We start from the raw sequence: 14,959 nt of genomic DNA on the forward strand, positions 1-14,959 counted from the left end.
GAATTTTTGTTAATTAGTCGATTAGCATTTCAATTTTGTGTGCAAGTAATGTTCCCTTTTTCGAGTAGACCAGCTCACGAGGTAGAATTGTGCTATCTGCCCCAGGCAGCCTTTAAAAATGGTTGACAGTGTTCGCTGAAACACCAGGTATGTTGATGTGAAGGTTTATTCGAAGGGTCAGTGTTTATACAGGGTGTTCATATTTAAACTAACGCCAATTTAAATAAAGACGCTATGCGACCCGCCGGGGTGGCTCAGTCAGCTAAGGCGTTGCGCTGCTGAGCACGAGGTCGCGGGATCGAATCCCGGCCCCGGCGGCCGCATTTCGATGGAGGCGAAATGCAAAAACGCCCGTGTGCTTGCGTTGTAGTGCACGTTGAAGAACCCCAGGTGGTCGAAATTAATCCGGAGCCCTCCACTACGGCGTGCCTCATAATCAGAACTGGTTTTGGCACGTAAAACCCCAGAAAGAGAAGAAGAAGAAGACGCTATGCGAGCTACGCCAAACCTGCTTGCACAGGCGGTTGATGCGGTTTAATTGGCGGACTAAATTTGTTAAGGAAACGTTTTTTTAATTGAACCCCTGCACCAGCAATAACGAAGGATTTCGTTGGCTGTGTTTCGAAATAGACGGCAGGGATTTCGGAGACGGAACGTAATATTAACTGAGGTGGCCGTGCAATGAGGAAATGTCCTAACGAGAAAAAAGAACTGTCAGCCCTTCCACTTGCGTGGAGATGGAACATCAGCGAAACTGTTCTATGGTGGGAATTATGTATTTCCATTTATGACTATTAAGATGTGATGGTGTAATTGGTTATTGGAACTATTAAAAAAATAAGAAATATATATGATCCGGTGGTTTTCATTTATTCAGTGACCACAGGGACCATCACCTTATGGACGCTACGGTACACCGCCATAGGGTGTACGGCAAAGGTTGGCACGATCCTCATAAACACGTCACCAATGCCGCGCGCGTTCGGTGCGAACGCGGGCTAAACGCCGCCGTCGTCGACAACAGTTCTGCGCGTTGTTTGTGTGACCGCACACAACCGCTGTCAAAACGCTGGCGTGAGCAAGCGCGCTCGCACGAGCGAGCGAAAGTTCATGCCGCCTATCGCTTCAACGAAAACTGAGCGGTGGAAGCACAGCGCAGACAAAGGTATGAGCCGTGTTGGAAATTGCTTTCAAGATACGGTGTGCGCGACCGCCCGGCGCCGCGCAAAGTACAAGTTGCTCGCAGAGCAGAAGCCGCAACCCCTCCCTCTCGCGCTGCATTTCCGCTGTCCTCCTTTCGCGTGGGAGATTGAGTCGCCAGTTCCCCGTCGCTCGTTGCGTTGTTCCTCCAAACGAACGGCACGCGGCCGGGCCATGACGAGTCGTAAGGGCAACTGATAAGAGCGCTAGCGCGATGTTTACGTGACGGAACGGCTAAACGCCGTTGTCGACACTGTTAAGGGAGAGGCGGGCGAGAGCCTAGAGAGTCGGCTGCACAGGCGGCAGAGGCCGGCAGCGCTGCGCGCATGCGCCGCAGTGGCAGAGCGGGCACGGACGCGCAGTCTAGGGTGCCTCGATGCACTCCTCGCCCACCGCTCCCCTTCCACTGGGAAGGCGCGTTTGCTCTCCGCCGTGCGTTCGCTCCCCGTGAAAGCGCGCGTCCCTCGCCCTCGCGCCGATTACGGGTCTATAATTTATAATTCTGCAACGCCAAGTGCATTAAAATACTAGACCCGGTTCACCAGCTGGGTATCCGTCTCGCGATTGGGGCTTTCAGAAGAAGTCCTATCCAGAGCCTATCTGTAGAGTCGAATCAGTGGTCACTTCATCTCCAGCGATCATATAGCAGTTTTACATATTATCTGAAAATACACGCGAACATCGAACATTCTTCTTATTCAACAATAAACGATGTAACCAGTGCCACACTCTTCCATAACCGACCTGCAGCGAGAAAGCCGTTCTCTTTACGTGTAAGAAACCTGAGTGAGGAAATGGGTGTTCCAGTTCTTGAACAGTGCCCTATGGCTCCAGCGAAACTGTTACCGCCATGACAGTGGCAACTCATAGATTGCGATAGATCGTTTGTAGAGGTCACTAAACACGCGCCAGAAGCACACATTAAAATGCATTTCGTATAACTCCAATCTAAATACTCATGTACAGAGTTTTACACAGACGCTTCCAAGCCACATGCCGGGGTGTCTTATGCAGCCGTCGGCCCATCCATCTCGGAATCCGGTGTACTCCATCCGGAAACAAGTATCTTTACGGCTGAGGCCTACGCACTATTGTCAGCTGTAAAACACATAATGAAATCAAAACTTCAAAAAGCCATTATATTTACAGATTCCCAAAGCGTTGTAAAAGCCCTGAAATCGCTCTGTAAACACAGAAATCCGGTCCACATTGAGCTGTATTCCCTTCTGTGAAGAGCGTACATATCTAACCATCATGTCATTATATGCTGGGTGCGTCGCCATAGAGGCATCGAGGGCAATGTTGTAGCTGATGAAATGGCCACGTCAACTACATCGCAAGCCTTTAACCCTACCGCTTCAATCCCTGCCAGAGATCTCAAGCCCTACTTGAGAAACTTCGAAGCCACTGGCAGCACTTGTGGGACGCCGAAGCGAACAATAAGCTCTACTTAGTTAGGCCACAGATAGGTCCCTGGCATCCCGTTACGAAAATACGAAGAACTAATGTCCTATTGTCTCGTCTGAGAATAGGACATACATATGGCACCCACAATTTTCTCTTAACGGGAAATGACCCGCCCACCTGTGGTAGATGTGGAGAGATGCTTACCGTGCTCCACGTCCTCGTGGAGTGCAGGGAACCTGAAAGAGAGAGAAAAAGGCACTTTCCTCTATCGTACCGGTACCGTCTCTCTCTCCATCCCGCTATGTTTCTTGGCGACAAACCTCTCTTTAGCACTAAAGCTGTCCTGGATTTTCTGAGCGATGTAGTATTACATGTTATTTGCTCAATAGTTTCGTAGCGCATCCTCTCTCCAGAGTATGTCGCCGGGATAGTAGTTTTGCATAGCACGCGCCTCCAGGCCCTTGCGTTTCAAAGGGTCTGTCAAGGCAGTAGTGTTTTTGAAGTTTTATCTGTGATATATTTCGTTTATCTTCATTATCTTGCAATTTCTTCTTTCGTGTTCATAGTGCACCTCATTAGCCATTGCCATAATTTTATTACATATATATTTTACGCATTTTACAGCGATTGTTTTTTAGGCCCTTTTAGAGCCACGACATATCTACCTTTCGCAATTCATTGCGCCATTGCCAACTCATGAACACTGGCCTGGCGCTCTTTGGCCATACCTGGCCCTTGCGCCACTAAACACCATACATCATCATCATCGCCCTCGCGCGCTTTTACTCGCACATACAGCATACGGCCAATGACAGTATTTTATCTACATTCTGACGCGACCATCGAAGAGTGAGCCCTTAATAGCTTCGCTGTAAAAAAAAAGGCTCATTCATTCGAACTAGGGAAGAGTGCGAAAGACGACGACTCGGATGAGGTACCCAACAACCACACATAGCGCTGTAACTGTGTAACACGCAGTGCTACGTGCGGTTGTTGCGTGCCTGCTCTTCATCCTCATCTTTCCCGCTGTTCCCTAGTTCAAGATGTTCAACAAACTAGCCCGACACATTCACTTAATTAATTAGACCCCTGCTTCCTGGCGTTTAATTAAATGCATGCTCGTTTCCTTTAGTTTCGGACTAACGCGGTTCTCATCACGGTAAGGGTCAGCGTGTGGATAACATGATTTCGTGTAAATACAAAGCGCCGTGCTTTTCAACTCACCAGCAACGTGCCGACACGCGGTGGCGGATGCGGCGGATGTACTTTATCAAAAGGGGATACACATCATAATCATCATCATCAGCCCATTTTTAGGCCCAATCTGGGACGAAGGCCTCTCCCTGCGATTTCCAATTACCCCTGTCTCTCTGATTGCAACTTGAACCTGCAGATTTCCTAACTTCATGACCCACCTAGTTTTCTGCCGTCCTCGACTGCGCTTGCTTCTCTTGGTATCCATTCTGTAACCATTCTGTAAAAGGCGTAGACAATGGGTACTAAATCTGAAGTTCCGACTTCATTCCGGTTTCCCGTCGAAGGGTACCCAGGAAGGAGGCTACGCCGAGCGGAACTGAATTCTCGCTCTGCCACCTTCATATTTGTTCTCGAAGCAGGCGGAAGCGGCAAAAACTGAAAAATTCTCCCACCTAGGTGGCAAAATAGGCGGCAAACCAGGTGGCGAGCCAAATAGGTCTCGGACTGATGTTCTCGCCACGGCGAAGCGGAAAAGTGGCGGAAAGTCGTTCCGCTCCACCGGAAGCTGCACTGGCATGTAAACATCCGGTCATAAAATTGAACATTGCATCAAAAGTGTCGGCTGCGATGCTGATCGACGTGATCAAGAACCAGGCCTTGCTCTACGACAGGAGTGTTAATAAAATGTATCGTCAGGAATACTCGCCATAGTATTCAAAGTCACGCGACCGCAGGTTCGGCAACAAAGCCTTGGCGTGCCCCAACTTCTTGCGCTTTTGCAAAACCGGGCGAACCCACCAAAGCCGATTCCGAGGTTCTGCTTCTTCCTTTGTTGATTGTCCATTTCAAGAAAACAACTAGGTAGAAGTATAAAAATTATTTCTGCTTTCACTTCCATGGCAAAAAAGAAAAAAAAAAAAGGTTGGGCAGATTCCTCGTTTGCGCTCCGTGATTCAATTCGCACGGGCGCGGTATGTTGCAGAAGTCGCGGGGCGATTTTTTCGTTGCGGGGTGCTTTTCTCATCGCTATGATAGATAGATTTTATTACCAGTACTGTTCCAGGAGGCAACATGTAACCGGCAAACGGAGTCCCCAGGAGTACACCTGAAATTATATTAAAGCAGGCGGCGCCGGATCTCCAGGGCACCCAAGGTGTGGAGAGCTACGGAATCAAAGCTGCAAGCAGGGCAGTCCGTGAGTTGGGGCCGCCGAGATCGTAGGTCTCGCGTCTATAGGACGCGCAGGCCTCGGCGAGCCCCAACACAAGGACCAGCCTGGGTTGGTGTTCCCGTCGCCGCTTTGGTGTATTGGCGCTTTGGTGTATATCATTATTTCATATTATGGACGGCCCGTCCATAATATGAAATAATGATACGTTGTTACAACTAGTAAAGTTATTCAAGAAACATAATCACGCCTAGGCACCAACCAGTGAGTCAGCGCTACCGCGCCCGTGCGAGAAGAATTACGGAACGCCAACGAGGAATTTACCGAAAGTCACAGATGACACTCGAAGTTGCGAGAAATGGTCGCTTTTGATGACGGATGGGTCAATGAATGAACATACCGCCCAAAGTGGTGCGATAAAGAGCGCCACCACGCCGACAAACGTACGCAGACTATATGGATGTGGGCGAAAGCGGCAGCGGCGGCCGCGGCGGCAGCACAAGTGTGAACAACTTGCACATTCGCGGAAAACATTTCCCGCCCGCCTTGGCCTTTCCGCCCTCTTGCCGCTTCCCAAGTGTGAACGTAGCCTTAATGCCGGCCTCGCCAATGGGAATTTGTGGCACAAACGTTACCACAGCGGTCGAAAAGTACGAAGGTACGAGCATGAATTACCCGTAAGTGTTACGTGCTTTTCTACTAGTAAGGCAAGTAGGGTATTGAACCTTGGATCGAATATCAGGCTGGTGGCGAAGAGGCCGTAACCTAGGGCACTGTTGGAGCACTCAACGAGAATACATATAAGAAAATGCATAATTATTGTACGTGTCGTAGTTTCTGCACAGTAAATGTGCGCAGGCTCTGTGGCCCACATTGAAGATTTCGCCGATATGCGTACATATAACTGCTTATACAGAATGCAGCCTGAGATTTCACGAATACCCCTGCAAGCACTAATTGGAATCTTGGCGTTAAAAAACAAGTGTATCAGGTGCTACGAAAAGAGAATGTCAAGCGGTTGATTGATCATTTTACGTCGAAGCTGTGAGCCTATAGTTGGTCGCGAGTTTTCGTGTCCGCGTGAGCGGCGATCACAAAAAAATGTGGGCCGATCCCGAGGACAGTGCAAAGAACGGGGAAGCGCACATTGTGCTGCTTCTCAAGAGGCATCACATGACGTCATCAGGTGACATCATCAGTTGACGAAGGCGTCATCGCGTGAAGTCATCGCGTGACGTCACGCTTGACTTGATGACGTCATCAACCTACGCCATCAGGCGATAGCATCACGTGACGATGCCGTTATTCTAACGATACCCACAGGCACTTAAACCACTTACGTCGAACACGGCATCGTCACGCTGATTCTTTAACACCTTATAACTAGAGGCCGGATCTTTAGGCATTAAAAAAGCGCGTTTTAGGCGCCAAAAATAGGCAGGCAAAACAACGTTCTAGGCCTCCAACGTCGTAAATGTAGGCACAATAATTTTACATAAATGCAAATTATTTCAAACGAAGACGTGCGCGACCTGTATCTACGACAAAAAAAATGTTATTGTGTATGATGGCACAAAGGCGCCAACAGTTGAACATAGCCGTGCAATTGCCCCATAAAACTGCTGGACTAATGACGATCAATTGGCTTAATTCTGCAAGCGCACTGCCCATATTCATGTTCAACGGCCCCTGTACTCGAGCGTCGCATATAGTGAAACAGGCATGAAAAAGAATACTTGAAAGTTGGGAATACTGATTAAAAAAACGCTACTTTGTCTACCTGACCCAATTAAATTAAGACACAAGAAAAACAGATAAATAATAAATGCAAGAGAGGATACGATTTATTAAGAAATTAACATGTTCTTACGTAAGGACTGTTAGGTACAACTCTGGCAATTTTCTCATATACAATGACATTACCCCAATTGTGCAGGCAAAGCGTCCCAACACTGCCAAATACACTGCCGCCCATTTTATGAGCACATGTTTGAAGAAATCTGTTTAGAGGGCACGCGGAACGTAGTGTAAGAATCACTGTGAAGATTGTGGAAACAATAGGAAACTACCACCATCTCCAGATTTTTGGATTCAAAATTGTCCTCTTGTCACTGAGAATGATCTTGTACGCTGAAAAGGAATGCTTGACGGCGGTGAACACCTTAAAAAGTAAATTACAAACAAAACAAAAGCCACATGCGCATCACAATTTTCTTTCTTTTGCTCTTCACTCTCCTTTCCCGTGACGGCTCTCCGCGGTTTCGCATTCGCCAACCGCTCGCGCCATGTCAGCGCGGCGGCGTATGCTGGCCGGCGCCTGCCATTTCACTGCTTCTAGCGGTTGTTTTCCAGTACTTGGTTGAACTAGACGACTAGGGTAAACCCAATTAAGTTCCGTACAGTCAATATTGCCCGGTAACATGAATCATCATCATCATCAGCCTATATTTATGTCCACTGCAGGACGAAGGCCTCTCCCTGCGATCTCCAATTACCCCTGTCTTGCGCTAGCGTATTCCAACTTGCGCCTGCGAATTTCCTAACCTCATCATCCCACCTGACTTTCTGCCGTCCTCGACTGCGCTTCCCTTCTCTTGGTATCCATTCTGTAACCCTAATGGTCCACCGGTTATCCATCCTACGCATTACATGGCCTGCCCAGCTCCATTTCTTCCGCTTAATGTCAACTAGAATATCGTCTACCCCCGTTTGTTCTCTGATCCACACCGCTCTCTTCCTGTCTCTTAACGTTACTCCTAAGATTTTTCGTTCCATTGCTCTTTGTGCGGTCCTTAACTTGTTCTCGAGCTTCTTTGTTAACCTCCAAGTTTCTGCCCCGTATGTTAGCACCGGTAGAATGCAATGATTGTACACTTTTCTTTTCAACGACAGTGGTAAGCTCCCAGTCAGGATTTGGCAATGCCTGCCGTATGCACTCCAACCTAATTTTATTCTTCTGTAAATTTCTTTCTCATGATCAGGGTCCCCTGTGAGTAATTGACCTAGATAAACATATTCCTTTACAGATTCTAGAGGCTGACTGGCGATCCTGAATTCTTCTTCGCTTGCCAGGCTATTGAACATTATCTTTGTCTTCTGCATATTCATCTTCAACCCAATTCTTGCACTTTCTCGATGAAGGTCCTCAATCATTTGTTGTAATTCCTCTCCATTGTTGCTCAATAGGACAAAGTCATCTGCAAACCGAAGGTTGTTGAGATATTCGCCATCGATCCTCACTCCTAATTCTTCCCAGTCTAAGAGCTTGAATACTTCTTCTAAGCATGCAGTGAATAGCATTGGAGAGATTGTGTCTCCTTGCCTGACCCCTTTCTTGATAGGTATCTTTCTACTTTTCTTGTGGAGAACCAAGGTAGCTGTGGAATCCTTGTAGATATTTGCCAAGATATTCACGTATGCCTCCTCCACTCCTTGATTACGCAATGCCTCTATGACTGCTGATATCTCTACTGAATCGAATGCCTTTTCATAATCTATGAAAGCCATATAGAGAGGTTGATTGTACTCCGCAGATTTCTCGATTACCTGATTGATGGCATGGATATGGTCCATCGTAGAATATCCCTTCCTGAAGCCAGCCTGTTCTCTTGGTTGACTGAAGTCAAGTGTTGTCCTGATTCTATTGGAAATTATCTTGGTGAATATTTTATACAATACTGAAAGCAAGCTAATGGGTCTGTAATTCTTCAATTCTTTAACGTCTCCCTTCTTATGGATAAGTATAATGTTGGCGTTCTTCCAGCTCTCTGGTACACTTGAAGTTGTGAGGCATTTCGTATAAAGGGCCGCAAGCTTTTCAAGCATGATATCTCCTCCATCTTTGATTAAATCTACTGTTATTCCATCTTCTCCAGGCGCTTTTCCCCTGGTCATGTCTTTCAAGGCCCTTCTAACTTCATCGCTAGTTATAGAAGGAGCTTCAGTATCCGGTTCATCACTATTTCGAATGGAAGAAGCTTGGTTGTTTTGGCTACTGTACAGGTCAGTATAGAATTCTTCTGCTGCTTTTACTATGTCATCGAAATTGCTGATGATATTACTATGCTTATCTTTCAGTGCATACATCTTGCCTTGTCCTATGCCTAGTTTTCTTCTTACTGATTTCATGCTGCGTCCATATTTTACGGCTTCCTCAATTTTTCCCACGTTATAATTTCGAATATCCCTTACTTTCTTCTTGTTGATCAGTTTTGACAGTTCAGCGAATTCTATCTGATCTCTTGAGTTGGACACTTTCATGTTTTGTCGTTTCTTTATTAGGTCCTTTGTTTCTTGGGAGAGCTTCCCTACAGGTTGCTTTGGTGCTTTACCTCCCACTTCAATTGCTGCTTCTGAGATCAGCCTAGTTACGGTTTCGTTCATTATCTCTATGTTATCTTCATCTTCCTGTTCTAAAGCTGCATATTTGTTTGCGAGCACCAGCCTGAATTGGTCTGCTTTTACCCTTACTGCCTCTAGGTTGGCCTGTTTCCTCTTGACTAATTTCACTCTCTCTCTCTGCAAATTGAGAGAAATCCTAGACCTCACTAACCTATGGTCACTGCACTTAACCTTACCTAACACTTCTACATCCTGCACTATGCTTGGATCGGCAGAGAGTATGAAATCTATTTCATTCCTTGTTTCTCCATTAGGGCTTTTCCAGGTCCACTTCCTGTTGCTGCGCTTCCTGAAGAAGGTATTCATTATTCGGAGCCTATTCCTTTCCGCGAATTCTACTAACATCTCTCCTCTTGCATTCCTAGAATCGATGCCGTAGTTGCCAATGGCTTGCTCACCAAACTGCTTTCTCCCCACTTTTGCATTGAAGTCGCCCATGACTAAAGTATACTGAGTTTGCACCTTTCTCATTGCTAGTTCAACATCTTCATAAAACTGTTCAATTTCTTCATCATCGTGACTAGAGGTTGGTGCATAGGCTTGTACTACCTTCATTTTGTACCTCCTATTCAGCTTATTACGACGACTGCTACCCTTTCATTAATGCTGTAGAATTCGTCAATGTTGCCCGCTACGTTGTTATGCACTAGAAATCCTACCCCGGATTCTTTCTTATCTGGAAGACCTCTGTAGCAGAGGACGTGGCCGTTAGTCAGTACTGTGTAAGACTCACCAGTTCTTCTAACCTCACTAAGGCCAATAATATCCCAGGAAATGCCTGATAATTCTTCAAATAGTCCTGCTAAGCTAGCCTCACTCGAGAGGGTGCGCGTGTTGAACGTTGAACATGAATAACGGTCTCTAACTGCACTCGAAAGCGAAACTTGAGGGTAAATAGTGTTCATATAGGCGCCGATATTGAAAATATGCATTTATAGGGATTTAGGCACAAACGCCAAAATAGGCATTTATAGGCATTATAAAACACTATAAAAGCCCTTCTTAACCTCTAATTCATGCTCATATATCAAAGTGGGGCGATAGGAGCGCAAGGAACCAAAAAGGCATTCGCCTAAAATCCGGTCTCTACTTATAACACCCGAACTAACCTCCAAGTTTTCTTTCTTCCAGCGCACTATAACAGATTGGAACAGCCTGCCATTATCAGAATTGATAAGCACTGATTCTATTGAACGCATGCGTCTTAATGTTAACGGTATTGTTAGGCGAGCCTTGTTACTGCTTTTTTGTTTTACACGTGAATTTTGTTTGATACATTCGACATCTTTCTTATTCTAGTATTTCCAGTATTTTGTAACGTTCGCTCGTTTATTCAACTTACCAATGGTACTTGTTGCATTTTTTCTCGCTAGAATAGTTGCAAGTGCTCGTACGGGCGTATCGTCTTTTTCCTGATGCCTTGAACTCCTTCGGATACTGTTTTAGTGTTTGTCAAGTTTTATACCTTCACTGTATCGTCTATCAATCTTTAGTCGTCGCTTTCATTTTTTTCTGATCATTGCATGTGTTGCATTGCTTTTCTATTTCTTTTTCATTTGTGTATGCATATATAGTATACTGAAATATTCATGTATACTGCCGCTCATGCTTGGGTCCCCATTTGGGCCCAAGTTTAATAAGTATAAACAAGTAAAAATAAAATAAATATATTCGAATTTCAATCCGAAGCTATCATGTCCGCAGCTTGTGTGTAAGTGGTTCTTTACGAATTTTCTGACGCAATTTACTTTGACAAATTCAATTAGTTCAATAAGGCACTTGCGCTTGGCGTAGGGCCTAGATGAATGAGCATACATGCTGCTATTCCGTACAAGTACGGTGCGCGCGTGATGTACGTCGGTTGCGGTGGTGATGCTTGTCTGATGTCGTCTAACGTCGGCAAACAGCTTCGCTGTACATCCACTTTCACAGGGTGGAAATGGATGTTTGTGGACATTTGATAACGAACAGTGAGTTAGGAAACGACTGCCTACCATTTCTGACAAGTAGCCTACAAGTTCCCTTGAGTGATATCCTTATGGTTGTTGCCGTCACCCGGACACTGGGATTTTCGTTCAGGCTGACCTCTCTACTGCCGTTGGGTGCAATTCCGGGCTCTGTGGCGGGCACCTTTCTCTGCCAGGCCATGGGGCGCCGATTCACCTTGCTTGTCAGCGCGCTGGCCTACATGGCCGGCTACTCGGTGATCTTCGCAGCCAATTCCAGCTTGTTCTTCCTCGCGGGCCGCTTCATGACGGGCGTCGCCACCGGCATTGTGTCGCTCTGCGTGCCGGCCTATGTCACGGAGGTCGCGCTGCCTCGGCACCGGGGCACCTTGGTATGCTGTCATATGGAGAGCATGATGTGGCATCCGTAGTAATAAAGCTGTCAGTATAGCACGACTACCGAAAGTTAAACAGTGCTGTCACCCTGACTGGTAAGACAGATGAGCTGTAGTGGCCGAGAAACGGTCCCTTCTGACTTGCACTTGTATTAGCGGAGCTCCATATATCTACTTGTCTATGATCTGTATGAAGTATTTGAGTGAACAGGGGCTTTTGCGTACTTGGCTATAAACCACATATGATGACCGCCGGGTACCGTTCCTCCATCCTATTATTTATTTGGTTATATACTGCATCTGAATTCCTAGTTATAATTGCACGTAACGCAGGAATATATCATGACTAAGTTTCAATACGTAGGCCCGCTGGTTTGACCTCCTCTGGCAGTTGCTACGGGTGTTGTCTGTGGAATGGACTTATCGGGTTCGTCTCGCGATAACATCGTCTTCGCGCGCCGTATGTCGTATGTGCGAGTGAAAGCGTGCGACGAGGAGCGGACGATGGCGGCTGAATCTCATGCGCGCAAGGCAGGAAAGCGGGGTGGAAGCGCGCCATCTTCCCACTGGGGGGCGGGGGGGCGGAGTACTATTCCGGTGGCTTCTGTGTATGGCGCGGCCGCGCGAGCCCTCTTTTGAAAGCGATCTGCGATGCGGACCGTGGAGGTGCACCGAGAGCCGATAGCTTCGCGTGCCCTGTAGTTCCCGTACGCTATCGCGTCCCCCGCGTTCACGAAGTGAAACGTCACTGTAACATTTTTCTCTTCTATGTCTATCGACCAGGCCCCATGTATGAGTATCTATAGGCAAACAATAAACTCGCACCCTAGTTCGTTAACACCAGTTTTTCCTATGGATTGTGTAAAGCTGCTGTGATCGTCAGTGTCGAGGTGTTGCCTTAACATGCGACAGATTCAAGAAAAAGTTGATAGCACTTAGCTAGTGCTATTGTACAATTGCAGATTAATCATTGTGATGTGGGTCGTCTGATTGCGTGTGATGCGGTCGGCACACCAGATGTTTTATAGACTGCATGGAATTAAGTTGCCTTCGATATACAACAATTGTAATCCGGGGACTAAACTGCCGGAAGAGGCCGACTGTACTTGTGCGATCAACCGATTTTCACCTCTCAAATTACAAGGCAGAATGAATTTTGAGGATTTTACCAGTTATATGATATGCGCTGCCAATCATGCGTCAAAAATAGATTTTTATGCATTGGAGTGCAACAACTGGAACGCCAATGTACTGAGTAGCACATGACATCAGAAGGTCGTGAAGGGAAGGAGCGCAAAAAGTGAGGAAAAATGCAGCAGATGCAACCTGCCCTGTTGGAATCTATATAGACCGAAGCTTACGAGGCTGTGTTCACGAGCACCTTCTTATCTGGTTCAAGGATGCCCCGAACGAGGCGCTCTGCATTGCAATGCATCGTTAAACGCACCCAGCGTTATAGGGGTTGAAAGAGGCTAGGTGGCTTTCGGCGCTAAAATTTTTGGGGTACCCGATCTCACCTTGGAGGCGCAGATGTGACCGTCCACGCGGTTGCCAGGGGGCGCCGCACATATGCCACGTGAGGCCATCTTGGTTCAGTAGGTTCTCAGGTTATGGCTACGACTATGAACGAACAATACATTACGTATCCATCTCGCAATCCTAATACCTTTAAATTTACAGATTTAACAGCTAGTGAAATTGTAACTCTAGTTAGTGCTATGCCAGTCAAATGTTCAGTCGGTTGTGGCAACACAACTTCTTTGGCGCTCAAGAAATGCATCAATATCCTTTGTGTACCTTTAGAAAAAATATTTGACATCGCTTTATACATCTGCGTATGCCGACCTTCTTACGTTTTAAAAAATAATCCCGATTCACAAGGCTGTTGACAAAAACAACCCATAAAACTACTGTTTGATCTCCATCCTAAGTACTGTAAATATTGTATGCGAAAAACTAATAGTCAAACATATTACCTCTTTCATAGAATGATAAAGTATTCTTAAACCCTGTCAGCGTGAGTTTAGAAAGGGTAGGCCAACTGACGCAGCCGTCTTGTCCTTATCTGAACTTAACTTCCACTTAAATAACAATTGAACAGTTGTAGGTATATTTCTCGACAAAAAAAAGCCTTTGATACTGTCAATGACAGCATATTATTAAACAAACGAATTATATGTCCTTTCGTGGAATGTGCCTGGAATTCTTCAAAAAATTATCTAGAAAACCGTAAACACATGGTGCAAGTAGCTGATACCAGGTACGAGTATCTTGAAACAACTATAGGTACACCCCAATGCTCAATTCGTGGACCAATATTTTCTCACTATGCATTAGCGACCTTCATTGCGAGATAAAAAAACTTTGCAATATCTATGTTTGCTGACGATACAGCTCTCATATGCGCCCAAGACTTTCCGGCCCATACCTTTATTTGTGCGAATTCAGAGTTTGACGATATCCACAAGTGGTTCTCTTCAAACAAACTAGCGTTAAATACACATGAAACCACGTATATTGTTTTTAATTCATCGCGCAAAATTCTGGAAGAACACTCATGTACGCTTACCCTAAATAATTCAGCGCTAGAACGAGTGAATTCGATAAAATACTTAGCATTATACTTGATGAATCTTCTAACTGAAAACCTCATATCGGCGAAGTCTGCAAGAAACTTAGTAAAGCTTGTTTTCTCTAGTACAAATACCGATACATATTTGACATGCCAACATACGAATAATTTATTTCAGTATATTCATAGCCACTTAAGTTACTGTTGAGTTACCTGGGCTCACACATATTACACATATGTAGAACCAGTTATAATACTCCAGAAAACAGCTATATGCTTCATGATAAATTCAGGCTATACTGCACATACGACGTTAACATGCGACTTCTTTAGAAGCCTAAATATCACGCCGCTCACCACTCTAATTTATTATAAATATACACTAATGGTCCATTCTAGTATTAGCAGCAACTACCCAGTCTGCTCATCATATTTTTTAATGTTATCGCCACGAAAGCCGTAACAAACTAAAAGGCAACTGCAACAGCAAACAAAAAATGTTTACGGTAATAGAAAACTTACAGCAAACGGAGTCGTCGTATGGAATAACCTTCCACTAGAACTAAAACAGACTAATAATTTATCCTAATTAGCATCGAAAACACATTTCTTATGTATATGATATATCCACGTATTAATTGCTAAAAACCAGGAAAAAATTACTTTAAAGGAC

General features: G+C 45.6%; 1 protein-coding gene across 1 annotated transcript in view; it reads left to right on the forward strand.

The window, feature by feature from the left end:
• Window positions 1–11,464: 11,464 nt before the first annotated feature.
• LOC119446044 (solute carrier family 2, facilitated glucose transporter member 8) overlaps window positions 11,465–14,959 on the forward strand; it is a 142,867-nt gene continuing 139,372 nt past the window's right edge. Inside the window, exon 1 of the mRNA XM_049663170.1 lies at window positions 11,465–11,711. Within this exon, the coding sequence (XP_049519127.1) occupies window positions 11,520–11,711 (192 nt within the window). The 5' untranslated portion in view covers window positions 11,465–11,519. The remainder of the gene's footprint in view (window positions 11,712–14,959) is intronic.

Source organism: Dermacentor silvarum, chromosome 1 (assembly GCF_013339745.2).
Source record: "Dermacentor silvarum isolate Dsil-2018 chromosome 1, BIME_Dsil_1.4, whole genome shotgun sequence".
NCBI lineage: Eukaryota > Metazoa > Arthropoda > Arachnida > Ixodida > Ixodidae > Dermacentor > Dermacentor silvarum.